We start from the raw sequence: 19766 nt of genomic DNA, 5'->3' as shown, positions 1-19766 counted from the left end.
CTGGGGGACGGGTACACCAACAGAGTAACCCCCCCCCTCTGTTTTATACGTCCTACCCTGTGCTGAATTATTTTTATCCTCAAAAACCAAAATACTCTGTGTTCATTTTGATTGTGCTGAGATTTTGATCTACCGGGAGCGAGTCAGTGGCGTTGCACTTGCAGAAAGCAGTTTTATTTTGAAAACCAACCAGGTTATCTTTAGTTTCACAAGTCCAACTTCATGTTTGCGTCATCTGTGCTAAAACAAAAGCTTAAATCAAATGGATAAAAAATTTAAAGAATACAGAGCAGCATATTTTACGGGACCACAACAAAAAATTCCGAGAAAAATATAACAAAAGATGAAACAAGATCTGACATTGCTGATCGGATGGTGGACAGCAGCATCTTCCAAGCCGAGGGGTCACTTGCTAAATGGCGAGATGGGTTGAGAGTGGCTTACTGTCACCACAGACAGGTCAGTCCAGTGCACAGCCTGCTCTGAAATTAAAGATCTGGGCCCCTATACTTAAGAGAAGCTCCACATCGACCCTGCATATTTTTATTTGCAAATTTAAAAACAATATTTTGAGAAAATATTTCTGCAAATGCAGTGGTTAAGTTCACGTTCAAAATAGGTCTACGTTATGTAGCCTAAGTGTAAGGTTTATCTACACAAGAATCAACAGTTTTCATGTTTTCACACTGTTATGTGGTCATTTTTATGAGTAAAATGTTTCTCAGAATTATCCCCCCCCCCCCCCCCCCCCCTCTTTTTTTCACAAATCACACCCTGTATATATATAAAAGAATAAAAACCTTGAAAATGGGCAATTCCCACTTCTCCACTGAGCACTGAGGTGAGGGCTGCTTGGTTTTCCCAGCTGCTCATTTTCTATTTTTCTTTTTTTTTTTTAAAGTGCAAAATCAAAGTCAAAGCTGGAAGAAATAAATATTAAAGAAGAAGCTATTAAACCAGTTAAATCTGAGTGCATCTGTGTTTACAGAGTAGACAGAACGGATGTTATCAGTCCCTGGTGGAGTTTCCTTTTGGACAGGAAGTGGGCTTCCTCTGCTTCCTGTTCTCTCTCCATGTGTGTGGCCCCAGGAGAGGTCTCAAAAGAACAATCAGAGGAAGAACAAGGTTGACGCACCCGAGAGTGCTGCGAAAGTAACTGAAACAAAGACACAGAAAGAATGATGGAAAAACAACTGTTACAGCAACTAAATACAAACTGAGCAAAAAACTGTGACAAGGTTGAGAACTTACTGACCCACTAGAGGATCAACACAGAGGAGCCATGATGGACTATGAACCAAAGAAGCCCAAGAAGGTACAGTAGCTTCTGTCCCGTGCCTCTGCTCTGTTTTATTTTGATGACTTGAAGTGACTTGTAGTTTCAGGATAACTAAGCCTTGACAAGCCATGGTCACACAAGCTCGTTAGACTCAATAGATTTTAATGGAATATTCCATCTGTGGTCAAGTAAATTTGTGTGTTTCGTAGTTCAAGTTTTGGTCAACTTCAACAGGGAAACTGGTCCCAATCAGCAATAACGTTTGAAGTGCTGATCCAACACAGAGTGTGAGCTTGCTTTGAGCTCATAAACTTTCAGATTTATTCTCATCTGTGTTCACGTAGTGCTGTTCTCATGTCTGCCTAAACTTTCAGTGATACCTGATAATCAGAGGCAAAAGAAAGCCTGTTGTTCAGCTCCAGCATGAGTCAGATGTAGTGTTTCTTGATGAGATGGTTTCACAAAACATGCTGCACCAAGTTCTATAGTAACTAAGTGCAACTCAAATCAAGTAGAGATTATCCAACTGAGATGAAAAAGAGCTGGCCAAACATATGAAATGCAAAATGGACTTTGACTGCAGCAGCAGCATTGTGCAAGACCAAGGCTAACAATTTATAAAATAATCAAAGAAAAAAATCGAAGTGATAAAGATATTGTGATTGAAATCCTTAAATTATTATTCAGCTGTGAAACTGAATATGCTGCCATTAGCACTTATTTCTGAAAAAAATATGTCAACATTCAAAAGTGTGAAAATGTGCTTAAGAGTGTAGATGAATCCTGTTCTTTACCTTATTTTCTGTTCTAACCTAAAACATCTGTACACATCATCTGCATAAGTGGGCTTGAGAAAGAAAATAATTGTTGAAAGAAGACCCATGTTGTTGCTGCCTCTATGCTCACCTCACGCCAACCTTATGTTCTTATCATCTCTATGCTGATGACATTCAGTTCTTCTGTTCTTTCAGAGCCTCTGAGTTTTAGAAATTGTCTTGTTTAATTAATTGCAGCACAGAATCAAGCCATGGTTAAATGAATGTCCCTCAGTTAAATGCTGATGAAACTTTTAGAATTACTCCTGATCATGTAAATCCAAAAGTTAGGTGTCATATCAGCTTCTTCTTCATCATTTTGACAGGTCAAGCAGCTGTTTTGGAGCTGTTTTTATCATTTATGGAATATTTCAAAATTCAAACTGCTGGTGTCAAAGGCTGAACTTGAGAAGATTCTAAATGTTTTCATTTCTTCTCTTTTGGGATTATTGTAACGGTCTTTTTACTTGTTAGAACAAATCAGCTTTGGATCGCCGTCAGACTGCAGAAGGCTGCGTTAAGACTTCTAACTGGCACCGACAGAAGGTCACACACACCTCTAGTTTTGACTTCTCTTCATTGGATGCCAGTAAATTTTAGAATTAATTTTAAAATATTAGTTTTAACTTTTGGGGCCCTACATGGGCAAGCTCCCCAGTATATCTCTGAGCTGCTGAAAGCTCATTCTCCTTCCGTTAGGTCAGCAGGTCAGAGGTTGCTGCTGGCCCCGTGCACTTAGTTTAAACTTTCTGGGGATCGAGCTGTTCAGGCTGTGGCCCCAAGGTTATGGAATTCTCTTCCATTGTCTTTATACTGTATGGATTCCATGGACTCTTTAACCCTGTATGCTTTAACCCTGTCTGCAGCTGCAGACAGGGTTAAAGCATACTCTCCACCCCTCCAAAGACACACAAAGTCTTTCTCACACATCTTAATAGGAAATCAGAAAATGTTGTCAAATTGTTAAGAAAAAGTGCATAAAAGGTATGTTGGCACAAATTAGATTCCATTCACATGCAGCTGCAATGGATTTCATAAAAGAAAGCAGTGCACAACATGAAGAAATCCCAGATGAATTTACTTTGGGTGGAACATTTCCACCACACGTGTTTGCCACGTTTCACAGCAAATACACTTTCTCAAATTAAAATGTAAGAGGTGCATTTGTCCGGTTGTGCAAAATGTAGCAGCACACATAAAAAACGTGTCATTTCTAACCATGAATATTAGTCTCACCCTCAACATGATTTTATCAGGTTGAATAGAAACCTTTTTTTAATAAAAAGCCTAACTATGTTTTAATTAACATTAAATGTTGATGGGATGACAAAGGAAATGTAAGCTTTGACTGAAGTTACCAATGAGACCAGTGACCTATTCATTATAACATTTCCAAGCCTTTCTTATGAAACTACTGTGTTAGCACTGTTGAACAAACTTACCATCATACGCTTGGTTGTGAAATTGTCCGAAACATTTAACTGAAAACCATAAATGTTAACCTATTGGTGACACGACATGAGAAGTGAGGGAATGGTCAATGGACTGTATTATACAGCCCTTTTATAGTCTAATCCACCACTCAAAACACTTCTTTTTTTTTTAGCTACTGAACAGTTTGGTAGAAAATTCTTTCAAACACTGAAGTCTTTAGTATCATGTTGGCATCAAATCATTTCACAGCAATATATGCAGACACTGCCTCATTCTTCCCATCTCTTCTCAGGCTTTTGTCTCACCCATTAAGCGGCTCGTCTGGTCCAAATCTGGTCGCAGGCCTGTAGATCGAGGGAGTGTTTACCGGCGCCCACTGCACACCGTGCCCCTCTACCCCCCTGACTACCTCATCCACCCTGAGAGACTCATTTTTGACTATGTGGAGAAGGAGGTAAAGGTAGGGTATGGTTTTATCAATTAGGCAGTTATTTTATGCAAAACATTTTGTACACTGAAAATAGAAAATTAACTTTTTACTTTACGATGCATATCTTTTAGATTTCCCATTGTACTTGTTTGTATTGGGAGCCATTATTTTATTGTTTTACCTTATAATAAAAAGAAACAAAAAGATGGAGCACTGCAATATTAATATTTCTCCTCAGGGCTTAAATGATTCATTATAAACTATAACTTAATTTGAGTCTGAAACCAGTTCAGTCTGGAATAATAAAACAGAACTTGATTAGCACGAACGTCATGACATAACCGTGACTAACTGCTTGACTTTGATCTCTCCTCTTAGTTCCTAGGTCAACTCACCTGGGTGTCAGTTTCACTGAATCCTTCTAGTCGAGATGAGCTTCTGCAGCTTCTGGACACAGCCAGGGTTGGTTATCCATGAGTTATCTATAAATAATCATTGCAAAGGTCTATGATGAACATGAGGTTTGTGTTGATAGAAATACCAAGGTTATGAATAATAAATCCTCTGTACTGTATGTCTATCCTATTTGGAATATAAGCCAAGTTAGGAATGAGTGCTCCGTCATTGTTTACATGGGGATCTGTGAAAGTGAACGCTCACCTTGCTCATCAGAAATCATTAATGCCCCAAGGAGGCAGTTTTCCCATCTGATTCATCGATCAATAATCTAACATCTCATATCACTGCCTGCTCGTCAGTAGCAGCTAAAGGTACTGCCACTGAAGACGAGTGTGGACCAGGACTGTATTCTGAGTCTGTCGGCTCGCTGTCTGCTGCTGACATGGAGAAACAATGAGAAGCTGCTGATGAGGATACCCACACATGAGATCGCTGCTGCCTCCTACCTGAGAGATGACGCACTGCACCTGCTGGTCCTCAAAACAGGTGACAACACATCAACTCTGTAAGAAATTACGCTTTCACCTCCAGATTGCTAGTGTTAGACTGTGAAGCAAGTGCCAAGTCAAGTGGAAAATAGAGCGCACCCTCTTTCAGTCTTAAGGCCCTATGTACCAGAGCATGGATTTAGTTTTTTAAAAATAAGAAAAAATGTATATCTCATTTGACCAACATCACATGGCATACTATACTGTGTCATTCACTGAACAAAATTAGACCAAAATGCAGAAGCAGTGTTTGACTACGTCCACCCTTAATACTAGGAATTAAGACGGTAGGTAGTAGCCAGGTGCTGCAAATCAAAAACACAGTTAATTCATCATCAGTCAGTGTGAGCAGCTCTATAAAAGCAGAAGTTCTGTCAGTTTTCTACTCTGCAGCATTCAGGTGTGTGTTAACACGATGCCAAGGAGGAAAGACATCAGCAATGATCTTAGAGAAGCAGCTGTTGCTGCCCATCAGTCTGGGAAGGGTTATAAGGCCATTTCCAAACTATCTGGAGTCCATCATTCTACAGAGAGAAAGATTATTTACAGACAAAACAGAAAAAGCAGCCCAGCCCATCTGGACCCTGACAGAATCTGAACAAAGCACAAGACTTCTGGAACAATGTCCTTTGGACAGACCAGACCAAAGTGGAGATGTTTGGTCATAATGCACAGCAGCACGTTTGGAGGAAACCAAACACAGCATATAAGCACAAACACCTCATACCAGCTGTCAAGCACGGTGGTGGAGGGCTGATGATCTGGGCTGGTTCTGCAGCCACAGGACCTGGGCACCTTGCAGTCATTGAGTCCACCATGAACTCCTCTGGATACCAAAGTATTCTAGAGTCAAATGTGAGGCCATCTAAAGCTGGGCTGAAACTGGCTCATCAACAGGACAATGATCCCAAACACAGCAGCAGATCTACAGCAGAATGTGTGAAAAAGAAAAGAATCAAGGTGTTGCAATGGTCCAGTCAGAGTCCAGACTTCAGCCTGACTGAGGTCCCCTTAAGAGAGCTGTGCAGAAACCAATGCTGCAAACCTCAATGAGCTGAAGCAACGCTGGAGAGAAGAGTGGGCCAAGATTCCTCCACAACCATGAGAGAGACTGATAACGTCCCACAGGAAACCATTACTGCAGCTCACTGCTGCAGAAGCTGCTGCTGCAGCTGCAGCTGCTGGATCAGGGGTTCACTTAGTTTTACACTCACTGCTGCTGAAGCTGCTGGATCAGGGGTTCACTTAGTTTTACACACACTGCTGCTGAAGCTGCTGCTACAGACTGCTGGATCAGGGTTCACTTAGTTTTTAACTCACTGCGGCTGAAGCTGCTGGATCAGGGGTTCACTTAGTTTTACGCTCACTGCTACTGAAGCTGCTGCTACAGACTGCTGGATCAGGGGTTCACTTAGTTTTACACACTGCTGCTGAAGCTGCAAGCTGCTGGATCAGGGGTTCACTTAGTTTTACACTCACTGCTGCTGAAGCTGCTGCTGCAAGCTGCTGGATCACACACAGCTTCTGTGTTTTGTCTCACTAAATGAAATGGTATAATAATTCACATGTTGTTGTTCATCTGATGTTGAACAGCTGAGTTCTAAGGCCTAGTGAGGCAGCAGGTCTGATGAAGGTCCAGTACAAGAACACTGCAAATAAGAGTTTCTTTGTAGAGTTTTAGAAATAGAAATTAAACACCGGCACCAGGTACATTTTCTATTATGCCCTGATATGTAAAATCTTAGAATTTAAAAAAGCTGTATTTATCCTCTCAAAACACAAAAGGGGAAGATGGCTTCAACACAAAGGATGTTGTTTATGCACTAATCCTTCCAGAGCCGCAGTACAGATAGAATGACTTGGTAGTAGCTGTTTCTGTAGCTACAGGAATGTTTTCAAAATCTGTTTCTGAAGAGGATGAGCTTGCATTTGGCTCATGACATGTTTCAGGTAATGCCATATTCCCAATACAACAAAACTGTCTGATTTTACTGCATTTTCAAGTTGAATCTAATCTAATCTTGTTTATCATCAAGTCTCCCTTGAGAGTCTGCTCAAGATGGAACTGTTGTAGCTTCAATGCACCTCACTGTTCTCTGTATAATGTGAGTAGACAGAGTTGGGGTCAAAACCTTCTCCTCTTAGCTTCCAATAAAGATATTACCAGACCTGAAACAATTACCACATCATACCATGAACAATGCTGTTGTTAGCCCTCTTTAACTGAGACAGGTTACAGTATTTAAAGCACAAAGTGGTACGACATGATAGCATTTCTGTTCAGACAGCGCAAGCAAGTAAAGTTAGACAACTGCAGCTGTTTGTAAACTGCTTCTCAAAATGTTCAACAACTTTGAAAATCATCAGTTGTGGGTATCATTCATATCTGCAACTTTCAAATGTGTAATAGACATGCACACTTCGCTTTCCTAGCTCATCTCCTTGAAATAAGTTTGACAAAATGGTCATTGTTATATTGTGATGGGGAACTTTTACCAGGTTTAGCTTCACATCATAATTTTTTGACTGAAAACTGCATGAAACTTGTAGGCCACAGGACTTGTGTGTTATATAGAAAAACAGCTTCAACAGACCAACGTCTTCTGGCTCGTGACCTCTATAGATTACCCTGATGAAACCAAATCAGGTTGGTCTCTATTCATTTGTTTGATTTTTTTCCTCTTCTCTCTGTATGCATTGTAAGTGGGTTATGTGGTCCAATACCTTCCCTCCATATCAACAGTAGTCTCTGGTTAGATTTGCATTAGGCACCAAAGGCCCTGTGGTTTGAACTGGGTTGATTGTCCTCAAATTAGAAACAATTAAATAATATTCAGAACCAGATGCTCCCTAACACTTTTCAAAAAGTATCTTATAAGAACAGGGTATATGTTGACTGGCTGAAGGGAGCACAACCGTTTATAGAAAATACAGCTAATGAAAATAAGATTAAATAAGCCATTCAGCTTTTGAAAGCTGAGGTTTAATAAATTATACCAAGTAAAAAGTAATTGTCACATACAAAATAATTCTACCTATTTATTACACACACTTACTTTATACTATAGATACTTTGAAGTAGATTTGAAGCAGATTTGATTAAATGAGTTAAGATCAAATAAATTGAGCACACGTTTCTCAAAGACAGATTGGAAGGGATTACCATATTTCTCCCTCTATAGCGCAGAATATCATGAAAGTTGTCATGAATGCGGTGTAGACAAGGAGATGAGAGGACCCGAATGCAGCTTTATAAAGTAGAAACTTGATTTATTTTAATAATTTAAACAAAAGGTGCGGCAGAGCCGGAATTCTAAAAAAACTAAACTGGCAAAACAAAATCCTAAGAACAGAGAAAAACAATGAACAAAAACTATACTCAAAAGATGGCAAACCTGACTGAACAACATCAATGACCAACCTGAATAGGAAACATAGGTGACAGTAAGGATCTGACAAATGGCATGAAGAAACCGGGAGACTAAATACTGGGGTGACTGGTGAGTGAGTGCAGCTGATGAGAATGAACACAGGTGAAGGGAGTGGAGCTGATGGCAGGGCAAAAGAGAGACTGAGGCAAAAGTGGGGAAATGGCAAAACTAAAGACTAGACAGAAACACAGAACATGACTCAAGTGAACATGACACTGTCTCAACGCAATTGACAAAATTTTCTCAACGAGAAGCTCGGGTTCGGGGGAACCTGTCTGCCCTGATGGAACGTCCACCGCTGATTACATGAGGGACTCCTGGGAGCAGTGGAGGTTCGTGTGCCTGGCGATTCTTTCCGTTGAGGACATCAAGGATCTTTACATATTCGTTACCATGATAATGGGCTATCTACTGATTGGATTAGACATTGCCCTGGTAAATATGTAAAGCGGAGACAGCGGTCAAAGGCCCCAAGCGGCCCAACATGATTGTAGCAGTGTGCAGAGCTGTTGGTGCTCAAACTGTGGTCATTAACCGCGACATGGAAAACATCCTGGAGAAGCTTGTGGCTTTGCAAATGCCTTGGCCAAGACCGCTGCTGAAACAACCCCCCCTGAGATTGCTGCTGTGAGATGCTCTGAACTCCTTTTTCTGACCTCCCTTCCTTCATGGACACCTGGCGCCTCATGTACAAAGACTTGCGCGGATTTCCTACTGAAACATGGCGTACGCCCAAACCAAAATGCCCTCAACGTACAAAAATATCCGGATGTATCAATGTGTGCGCACGCATGAATCCAAGCACATTTCCTTTGTACATCTCAATCAACGTGGAATTGAGCCCTGTGATTCCACTCTCTGCACGATCAGAAAATAAAGAATAAGTAAAACGGAAAAAAGAATAACTTAACGGAAAGTGAGATGGAGGTGCTACTTTCTGAAGTGGAGGAGAAAAATGTGCTCTTTGGCACGCTGGCCTACGATATAAACGTAAGAGGAGTGGGTAGGAGAGCGTGAGCGAGGCCTTTAATGCTGAGGAGTTGAACAGAGAGTCGACACAACTATGGGTGACACTGCTCTCTCAAGGGTGGTGGGTGTGGGAATGTGGGTGACTCTGATTACCCCCAAGGTAAATACCTATATTTGTGTAACTCACAAAAAACGTGTGCATACAGTAATCTAGAGCAGAAGTGCGCCGGGGAAAAGGTGAGACTCAGCGAGACATTTCACAAGCACGGGGTTATTAACATTTGCACACAGAGACGATCAGGGGCTTGTTAGAAAGATCTTAAGCTGTTGTTTAACCAACAAAAAAACAGCAAGTTACTAACTTTAACCACCAACTATGATGCTGTGAAGACGGGATAGAAAATTTTTCCGCACATGCTCAATGCACTTCATGGGGAATAATATTAGGAAAGTTACTCACCAATTCAATTCAATTCAATTCAATTTTATTTATATAGCGCCAGATTACAACAATTGTCATCTCAAGGCACTTAAGTAATATAGTCCAATTCAAGCCAATTGGAATTCAATTCATTGTAATCATAATCCAATTAATTCATATAGAGCTAATTCAAAAAATTTAATATCCTAGCTAAGGAAACCAACAGATTGCACCGAAATGTGTCTTCAGTCCAATCTCCCGTCCTGAGCGTGCCTGTGGCAACTGTGGAAAGGAACGACTCCCTTTTAACAGGAAGAAACCTCTGGCAGAACCAGACTCAGGAAGGGTGGCCATCCGCCTCGACCAGCTGGGGTTTGAGAAGACAGAAAAGAGGGAAAAGAGGGGGGGAAAAACACCATAACGCCATTCAAAGGATATCTGTTGGAACAGGGAAACATAGGTTAATAACCACAATAATGTCACATGTACATAAAATCAATTTTGAAATTAAACAGGGGGAAAAAGAGAGCAAAGTGAGGAAAGGTGTGACAGATAAGGTCCCCCAGCAGTCTAAGCCTATAGCAGCTTAACTATGGGATGTTTCAGGATCACCTGAGCCATCCCTAACTATAAGCTTTATCAAAAAGGAAAGTTTTAAGCCTAATCTTAAAAGTGGAAAGGGTGTTTGCTTCCCGGACATTTACTGGCAGCTTATTCCACAAGAGAGGGGCCTGATAACTGAAGGCTCTACCTCCCATTCTACTTTTAGAAACTCTGGGAACAACAAGTAAACCTGCAGTTTGGGAGCGAAGTGCTCTGTTAGGAAAATATCTTACAATTAAATCTTTAAGATATGATGGAGCTCGGTCATTAAGAACTTTATATGTGAGAAGAAGAATCTTAAATTCTATTCTGAATTTAACAGGGAGCCAATGAAGAGAAGCTAAAACTGGAGAAACATGATCTCTCCTGTTAGTTCTCATCAGAACTCTGGCTGTAGCATTTTGGATCAGCTGGAGGCTTTTCAGAGAATATGTGGGACAGCCCAATAATAAGGAATTACAGTAGTCCAATCTTGAAGTAACAAATGCATGAACTAGTTTCTCTGCATCACCTTGAGACAGGATGTTCCTGATTTTGGCAATATTACGAAGGTGAAAGAAGGCAGTCCTAGAAACCAGTTTTATATGTGCGTCAAATGATAAATTCTGGTCAAAAATAACTCCAAGGTTCCTCACTGTAGAACTAGAAGCCAAGGAAATACCATCTAGAGTAACTATATAACTAGACAATTTCTCCCTGAAGCGCTCAGGTCCAAAGAGAACAACTTCAGTTTTGTCTGAATTTAAAAGCAGACAGTTCTGAGTCATCCAGGTCTTTATGTCTTTAAGACAGGCTTGTAGCCTGACCAACCTGTAGGTTTCATCTGGTTTCATAGATAAGTACAGCTGAGTATCATCAGCATAACAATGGAAATTTATGCCATGCTGTCTGATAATGTTACCTAATGGAAGCATGTATAAAGTAAAAAGAATCAATCCAAGCACAGAACCCTGAGGAACTCCATGACTTACTCCAACGTGTGAGGAAGATTCCTCATTTACAAGAACAAACTGGAATCTATCAGATAAATATGACTTAAACCAGCCTAATGCAGTTCCTTTAATCCCAATAACATGTTCAAGTCTCTGTAACAGAATGCTGTGATCGATCGTATCAAATGCAGCACTGAGATCCAACAGGACAAGCACAGAAACAAGTCCGCTATCAGAAGCTAACAGGAGATCATTGGTAACTTTCACCAGTGCCGTTTCTGTGCTATGATGCACTCTGAATCCTGACTGAAACTCTTCAAACAGATTATTTCTATGTAAATGATCACAAAGTTGAGCTGCAACTATTTTTTCAAGAACTTTGGACAAAAAAGGGAGATTGGATATAGGTCGATAATTAGCCAACACTTCTGAATCAAGAGTAGGTTTTTTAAGTAAAGGTTTAATTACAGCAACCTTAAAAGTCTGAGGTACATATCCTATCAACAAAGACCGATTGATCAAATCCAATATGGAAGTGTCAATTAAGGGGAAAACCTCCTTGAACAGTCTGGTTGGGATTGGGTCTAACATACAAGTTGATGGTTTAGAAGAGACTATTGCTGTTGTTAGCTCAGAAAGATCAACTGGGCAGAAGCCGTCTAAATACAAATCAGGTTCGAAAGATACTTCTAAAGCTGCTCTACTTGATGATACATCAGTGATAATAATGGGAAGGATTCCATTAATCTTCTCTCTGATAGAAACAATTTTATTGATGAAGAATCTCATGAAATCATCACTGCTGAGAGTTAAAGGAATACATGGCTCAACAGAGCTCGGACTCTTTGTCAGCCTGGCAACAGTGCTGAAAAGAAACCTGGGATTATTCTTATTCTCTTCTATCAATAATGAATAATACGCAGTTCTAGCTTTACGAAGTGCTTTCTTATACGTTATTAAACTATCTTTCCAGACTATTTGAGACTCTTCTAAATTAGAGGAACGCCACTGTCTCTCCAGCTTTCTTGCAGTCTGCTTTAACGCACGCAGCTGTGAATTATACCAAGGAGCCAACCTCTTCTGACTGATTACCTTCCTTTTCAGAGGGGCAACATTGTCCAGTGTTGTACGCATTGAAGCTGTAGTGCTGTCAACAAGAGAGTCAAGTTCTACTGGAGTAAAATTTAGGTAGCCGTCCTCTGTCATATCTGCACATGGCAGTGAAGAAAAGGATGATGAAATCAACTCTTTAAATCTGGTTACAGCATTCTCTGACAGACACCTTCTATATGTAGAATTCTTCTCAGAAACCGTGTAGTCAAGTAATGTAAATTCAAAAGTTATTAAAAAATGGTCAGACAAGACAGGGTTATGAGGGAACACTGTTAACTGTTCACTCTCAATGCCATAAGTCAGCACAAGGTCAAGGGTGTGATTAAGGCAGTGAGTAGGTCTGTGAACACTTTGAGAAAATCCAATAGAGTCTAATATAGAATTAAAGTTAATATTTAGGCTGTCATTTTCAACATCTACATGAATATTAAAGTCACCCACTACAATGACTTTATCTGTACTCAGCACTAACTGGGATAAAAACCCTGAGAATTCAGACAGAAACTCAGAATAAGGGCCAGGTGGACGATACACAACAACAAACACAAGAGGTTTTTGTGATTTCCACTTTGGGTGGGAAAAACTGAGAATCAGAGATTCAAAAGAGCTAAAACTAATCTTGGGTCTAGGACTGATTAGTAACCCTGATCTGAAGATAGCTGCCACTCCTCCTCCTCTACCTGTGGTTCTAGGAACATGAACATTTAAATAGTCAGAGGGAGTTGATTCATTAATGCTAACATGATCCTCCTGCTGCAGCCAGGTTTCTGTAAGACAAAATATATCAATATGATGATCACAAATCAAATCATTCACTAACAGAGACTTCAAAGGGAGAGATCTAATATTCAGCAAACCACATTTAATAGTTTGATGTTTTTGTTCAGTTAAAGTTTTTGTTTTAAATTTTTTTTGCACAAGAGGATTTGCTCCTTTTGTGTTTTTTGATTGAGGGGGGGGGCAGCATCAGGTGGGAAGCCGCAGAGAAGTGTGTAAGACTACAACTCTGCATCCTGGTCTCAACCCTGGGATGTCATGTTTTTGGATGACTAATAAATTCGTCCATATTTCTAGAAATTAGAAGAGCTCCTTCCAAAGTGGGATGGATGCCGTCTCTCCTCATCAGACCAGGTTTTCTCCAGAAAGATTGCCAATTATCTATGTAGCCCACGTTGTTTGCTGGACACAATCTAGACAACCAGCGATTGAATGAGGACATGCGGCTAAACATGTCATCACTGGTCAGATTTGGCAGGGGTCCAGAGAAAACTACGGAGTCCGACATTGTTTTGGCAAAATTACACACCGATGCAACATTAATTTTAGTGACCTCCGATTGGCGTAACCGGGTGTCATTACCGCCGACGTGAATAACTATTTTACCGTATTTACGTTTATCCTTAGCCAGCAGTTTTAAATAGGATTCTATGTCGCCCGCTCTGGCCCCTGGAATGCATTTGACTATGGTCGCTGGTGTCTCTAATGCCACGTTTCTGACTATAGAGCTGCCAATTACCAGGGTTTTCTCCTCAGCGGGTGTGTCGCTGAGTGGGGAAAATCTATTATAAACGTGGACAGGTTGATGGTGAACCACGGGCTTGACTTTAGGACTATGACTCCTCTTCCTGACAGTCACCCAGCCACTCTTAAGTCCCGGCTGCTCGGGATCTGCTCGGGGACGACTAACAGAGCCAGCTACGCTAGGTGGCTCTGCACTGACTAAAGGGGCCTGGCTCACTATCGGGTGGTTTTCAACAGTGCAGAGCCGAACTTCCAATTCAGATAACCTTGCTTCCAAAACTACAAAAAGACTACATTTGTTACATGTACCATTACCACTAAAGGAGGCAGAGGAGTAACTAAACATCTGACACACGGAGCAGGTGAAAGCAGGAGATAGAGGAAGAGAACTGGTAGCCATGCTAAGCTAGAGAACCAGACACACCGCTAAAAAGTGAAAAATAAAAACTAAAGATCTGTAAGAGTGAGCGTTAGAATATAACAAGTATGGGATAGAGTTAACTATGCAAGATGTGTAAATTATAGGGAGAAATAAGGTGATTATTAGTAGCTCAAGAAGAGCGAGAACTGTCACAGTGCACACACAAAGCAACAGGAAGTGATGCAATACGTCTTACCGCAAAGCAAAGCCGTCAGACCGCAAAGACCCAGAAGCTGTTCAAGCTTGTCAGTCAGTCAGGACCAAGAACCCACCATCGCGCACAGTGCCAGCTTGTAGTCTGTTCCCAACAATGCTGTTACTCAGAACCAGACCACCTCGCCACAATGTTAGTTAAGTGCATTTGCGCATCACAAATGATCTGTACATTGATGGAATGGAATTGCTTCCTGTTGACATACACAAATTCATCATGTGATGGCGCTTTTATAGCAATGTGTGTGCAGTCGATAGCTCCGATTACATTAGCAAAACCGGCTGTCGCTGCAAATTGCGCTTTAATGTTGGCCTGTTCAGCTGCATTGTATGAGAATTTGATATAACTGGCTGAGATGCGGATAATCCCGTCCCACACGGCTGGCATGGCTCGGCTCAGGGTCGACTGGCACAGTCCCTTTGAAATGCCCCGGTTGCCAGGAACCCCAACGAACAGGCAGCGCATGGCTCCTCGCTGTGTTGCGCTCCAACGCCGGCCGCAGCTCTGCGCATAGCTCCATGAGGATTGTCCTCGGGAACCTAAAGCGGCTGATGAGCCACTTGTCCTCATGTGCCACCAAATCATGTCTAAATACACGCTCTCTCCTTATTGCACCATTTCACGTGTCTTCCGACACCGCTAAAGCAGCCATTGTTTTTAATAGTGTGCATTGCACCACTTTGCGCATACTTTTATATCCACTCGTGTAATTGCAGACACGTGGGTGTGTTAATTGTTTATCGGTGATAATTGTTCATGTGTCTCAGATGTGCACATCGCTCATTCCGAGGACAAATTGTGTTTAAATTTATTCATTATAACAGTTTCCCAACATCACCTGTAAGTGTCGCCAAAGAAACAACCGCTGTAGAAAAGTGCGTACGACTGCCCTGAAATTTGCGTGAGGCACCGCACATTTCCACTGTCATTTCGCTTTTGATACATCTGATCGTTGACGTGAAAAAGTGTGTACGCCACATTTTTGTGTGTACGTACCCTTTGTACATGAGGCCCCTGGTGATTGTTGACTCCGTCTGGGGCGCATGTGCGTGAAGCTGCTGCCTGTTGCAAAATAATTTCCCCTCTGGGATTAATCCTGATTCTGATGACAAAAGTATTCAAGGAATCTGGAGGAATTTCAGTGTGTAAAGGATAAGGGAACACACCTAAGCTGGACACCCGTGATCTCTGATCCCTCACCATCCCTGACCTAACCATTCATAAATGCCCCTTTAAACTTTACTGTGCAAAAAAAAAGCCCCAGGGCCCTTTTTCACAAATAGCTTTTCTCTGGCAAAGAAACATTGGCAGGGCGGTCTCAAGTGCCTGCTGCTGGCGTTTCACCAAAAAGGTACTGTTTTAAAATTTCTATATCTCACTAACACATCTCCAGTTTAACCTTTGGAGCATTAGCCAACCCTTCAACAACACATCTTCCCTAGGATCTCAATGCAATGTAAAATAGAGGATACAGGTACTGATCTGTTACACATCCATACTGTTACACAACTCCACTGAATTTAACTGAATTGATTTATACTTGACCAGTCTCAGATGAAAATATATTATTGTATTATAAATAACTGAGTGAATAATAACTAAACAAACAATAAAAAAAAAGCTAAATCAAATTGAAAAATGAATAAAACTGTTGGAAACTATAAATGATGCAGTGACTTTGGGTGTTGGATTTGTATCTTCTCAACAACTGTGTTGATGACATCACACGCAGCATAAGCAGGTAACAGGTGAATTCTCTCGGTAGACGACATGAATGGAAACGCAGTTTAACATCCAGGGCGCACAGGAGCTGTCACACTGTTGTTAACAAGTACTGCAGTCCCTTCTTTACTGTCACTCTGTTTTCAGCCTCTGTCAGGTCATACAGTCTGAGGGCAGAATATGTTCCTGCAGCTCAACAACACGTAACACGGCATTTTGGGTGTTCTTGCTGTGTCCTTGCCAGCTCTCCAAGCTTGTCCAGTTTATCCGTTCTCACATTTCTATAGAAGCCGGGGTCATCCATTTCCTAAGTCTGACCAAATTCACTTTTTCTTGTAATTTATGAGTACTGAAAGGCAAGCAGAAAAAAATGATTTTAAATGTATGATTAATCCATTTAAAAAAAAAAAAAAGAAAAGATGGTCATCACATGGTTTTATAGTTTCCTGCTGGTTGTTTTGTGCTTGCAGACTACACATGAGATTAGGTGCTTTTTGGGTATATGTAGGAGGTAGATCTCAAAATGTAAATATTTGTGTTATTCTGAAGAAAACTGCAAAGGACAGAGTTAAATGACATTTGTTTTTCGGACTGCTTTGCTTTTAAATGAATTGTGTTTATTCCTTACAATATAAACTTATTACACTTGTTGTAAATTATATTATTTGGCTTTGTAACTAACAGTTGTGCCAAAAGCCAGATGTTTTTTGTATTCATTCACTTTACATTACATGAATCACATCTTTCTATTGACTTTGTAGGTAATCATACCTCCCGCACAGTTAATTTTGTGTTTGGTCTAAAACAAACCATACGAGTCACAGAGCAACTTTTTTTGCATCATATCCAGCCATTTTCTATACCTGCTTAATCCAATTCAGGCTCATGGGCTGGAGCCTATCCCAGCTGCCACTGAGCAAGAGGCAGTGTAAACCCAAGACAGGTCGCCAGTCCATCACAGGTTCGCACAGAGACAAGCGAGACACACAACCACACACTCTCACACTCACTCCAACCACTTCAATTTAGAATGACCAATTAACCTAACATGCATGTTTTGGATGGTAGGAGGAAGCCAGAGTACCCAGAGAGAACCCACGCATACACGGGGAGAACATGCAAACTACAAACAGATTTTAACCAGAAACCCTCTTGCTGTGAGGCAATAATATCTGAATGACTATTTATGCAGTCTTGTTTAATATTTAAGCTTCCGTAAAGCTTCTGACTATTTATTCCACCTCTGAAAGAAAAAGACTTAAATTAGCCTGACCTGACTGACTTGAGCAGCAGAGAACTGTCTTACTATATTTACCTTTAAAATATTTAAAAACTCAATGTCAATATGTCATACGATAGTCTCACAAAAGCAGAAGATGAGCCATCTATTCAACGACTAACAATGACAAACGTCGTCAAAATAGTGAGCTACTTTATTTTCAATCTACATCTCACAGGTCTAAATGTAGATTCTGTGGTTGCTGGGGACGACAGCCTAGACAGGAAAAAACCACCAGGCATCGATGGGCGACGTCAAACTATGAGCTCCAATGCTGACCCACGACCTTCAGGAGGTACAATGGAGCGGCGACACACCATCTGTGGAGTCGACTGGAGGCCATCACTGTCCAGAAGTAACCATGACAAAAACCAGAATATAGAGAGAGGAGGGGGTGGGGAGAGGGGGGGTGGAGGAAGTTTAGAGAGAAAGAGAGTAGGTGGAAGTTGGGAGAGGAGGCAGCAAACACGTAAAACAGGAGGGAGCTGGGAGAACCGCAGAGCAAGACCTATGAGTGGGAGTTGGGGGGTGGGTGTAGGAGGAGCTGGTGGGGGGAGCTGGGAGAGGAGACATGGGGGAGGTGGGGGAGGTGGGAGCTGGGAGAGGAGGGGAGGAGGTGGTGGTGGAGGTGGGGGTAGCTGGGAGCGACGACAAGCCTGCACTGGAAGCTGGGAAAGAGGGAAGAGCTATGGTAGCTGGGAAAGGAGGAACTACAACCCACTGGAGCCCACACCATGTCCAGATGCCTACTGCAACCTGGTCATCCTTGCTGTGGAGAACAGGGTGCGTCACTTGGTCAGCAGAAAATACTTAGAGCAAGTTGTTTATTTTTGATTTTACTCTGAATGAAAATGTAATGAAAAAAGTCAAAGTAAAAGGGGCTCAATGGGGGCCAAAGTTGATAGAATGCTGTTAGGCCTCTAAGGCAGAAATAATGACAATCACAGAGGTGTGTGTGTGTGTGTGTGTGTGCGGGCGTGTGTGTGTGTGTGCGCGTGTGAGAGAGAGGACAAGCTTATATACTGGAACACAATGCTCTAACCAACAGGACTCCCTTGTCACAGTTGCTTCTGCAACACATTTTTTCATTTTCTAAGCACAGACTTACTGGTCAGAATTAGCTGGTGGAACAGTGGATAGTTAACAAGAACATCTTTTTGTTGTGCCAATATCACATGAGCGCTGTGTGAAAACACAAAAAATGCATCTCCGCCTTTTCTTCGCCCCGTTTCCACAGACTTTGCTCCCCAAGGAAATGCTGTTCAATTTTGATCAAAGAACACTTCACTGCACCAATGAGAAGCTCTAATTTAGCTCTTGTTCGCATTCAGCACTAATAAGACAAGTGGGAAAAGCAAGTAGGTAGGCCTGTATTTAGTCAGTTTGTTAAAGTAAAAAAAGTGGGCTCTGAACTTCTATGCATATATGTTATGTTTAATCATTTTGATACTTACCTGAATACAACTGTAAAGTTTATTACTTGAATGTGTTGAAAATGTAGAGATCAGTTTAATTGTCAAGCGAATAGTTTGTTAGCTTGTTCGCTACTTATTTAAAAGTTAAAAAATCTCATGTACAAATTCCACAGTGGAAAAAAAAAACAAGTGCAAGATTAAAGGCATTCCATGTAGGACTTAACTGATTTTCATGCTGACTTGCATATGAACAAACACAGGAATACAGTTCCCAGTATTCCCACTAGTCTGGTTCATGAAATGTAAGCTTTTTGCTACAGACAAGCAAACTAAAAGCAAAAGCCCCTTGTGGGTCTATCATACATGACTATCACGGTGAAAGCCGGGCTGACTCGCCAATTGGACCCAAAAGCAGACACAGACACAGAAATTTGAGTAAAAGACAAGGTTTATTTAAAGGAAGATGCAGCAGTGAGCCAGAGAGTGGATCCAAGGGAACGGGTGACTCTGAGAGGAGCGGGACATGGTTAGAGAGAATTGGAGAGAGTAATTTATCCACATGAAGGTGAGGGTTTTTCCTTACTGTGGGGCGAGCAGGTAGGTAGTGAGCAGGCAGGTGTCTCAAAATCCACAGTGGATAGCCAAATCCTTTAGCTTGGAAATCCAGGGCGAGGCGAGCATTGGAGGAACAGACACTGGGAACACAGGAGAACAAGGTAACTACACCTAGGATTTTACTTTGAGAGGAGGGCAGAAGTCAGTCATATTTCCACTGTAGCAGTGAGAACCATCAAGACTGGTTGCTCCTGCTGATCCTGAT

At 41.4% G+C, this 19766-nt stretch overlaps 1 protein-coding gene across 1 annotated transcript in view; it reads left to right on the top strand.

Annotated features, from left to right (window-relative positions):
* Nucleotides 1-1117: 1117 nt before the first annotated feature.
* ccm2l (CCM2 like scaffold protein) overlaps nucleotides 1118-19766 on the top strand; it is a 30539-nt gene continuing 11890 nt past the window's right edge. Inside the window, exons 1-5 of the mRNA XM_072367480.1 lie at nucleotides 1118-1315; nucleotides 3821-3988; nucleotides 4337-4420; nucleotides 4720-4903; nucleotides 17710-18314. Of these exons, the coding sequence (XP_072223581.1) occupies nucleotides 1283-1315; nucleotides 3821-3988; nucleotides 4337-4420; nucleotides 4720-4903; nucleotides 17710-18314 (1074 nt within the window). The 5' untranslated portion in view covers nucleotides 1118-1282. The remainder of the gene's footprint in view (nucleotides 1316-3820; nucleotides 3989-4336; nucleotides 4421-4719; nucleotides 4904-17709; nucleotides 18315-19766) is intronic.

This window comes from Leuresthes tenuis, unplaced genomic scaffold, assembly GCF_036924035.1.
Source record: "Leuresthes tenuis unplaced genomic scaffold, fLeuTen1.0.hap1 SCAF_16, whole genome shotgun sequence".
In the NCBI taxonomy this organism is placed as follows: Eukaryota; Metazoa; Chordata; class Actinopteri; order Atheriniformes; family Atherinopsidae; genus Leuresthes; species Leuresthes tenuis.
The sequence above is the reverse complement of the archived record's forward strand: the minus strand, read 5'-3'. Positions and strand labels throughout refer to the sequence as shown.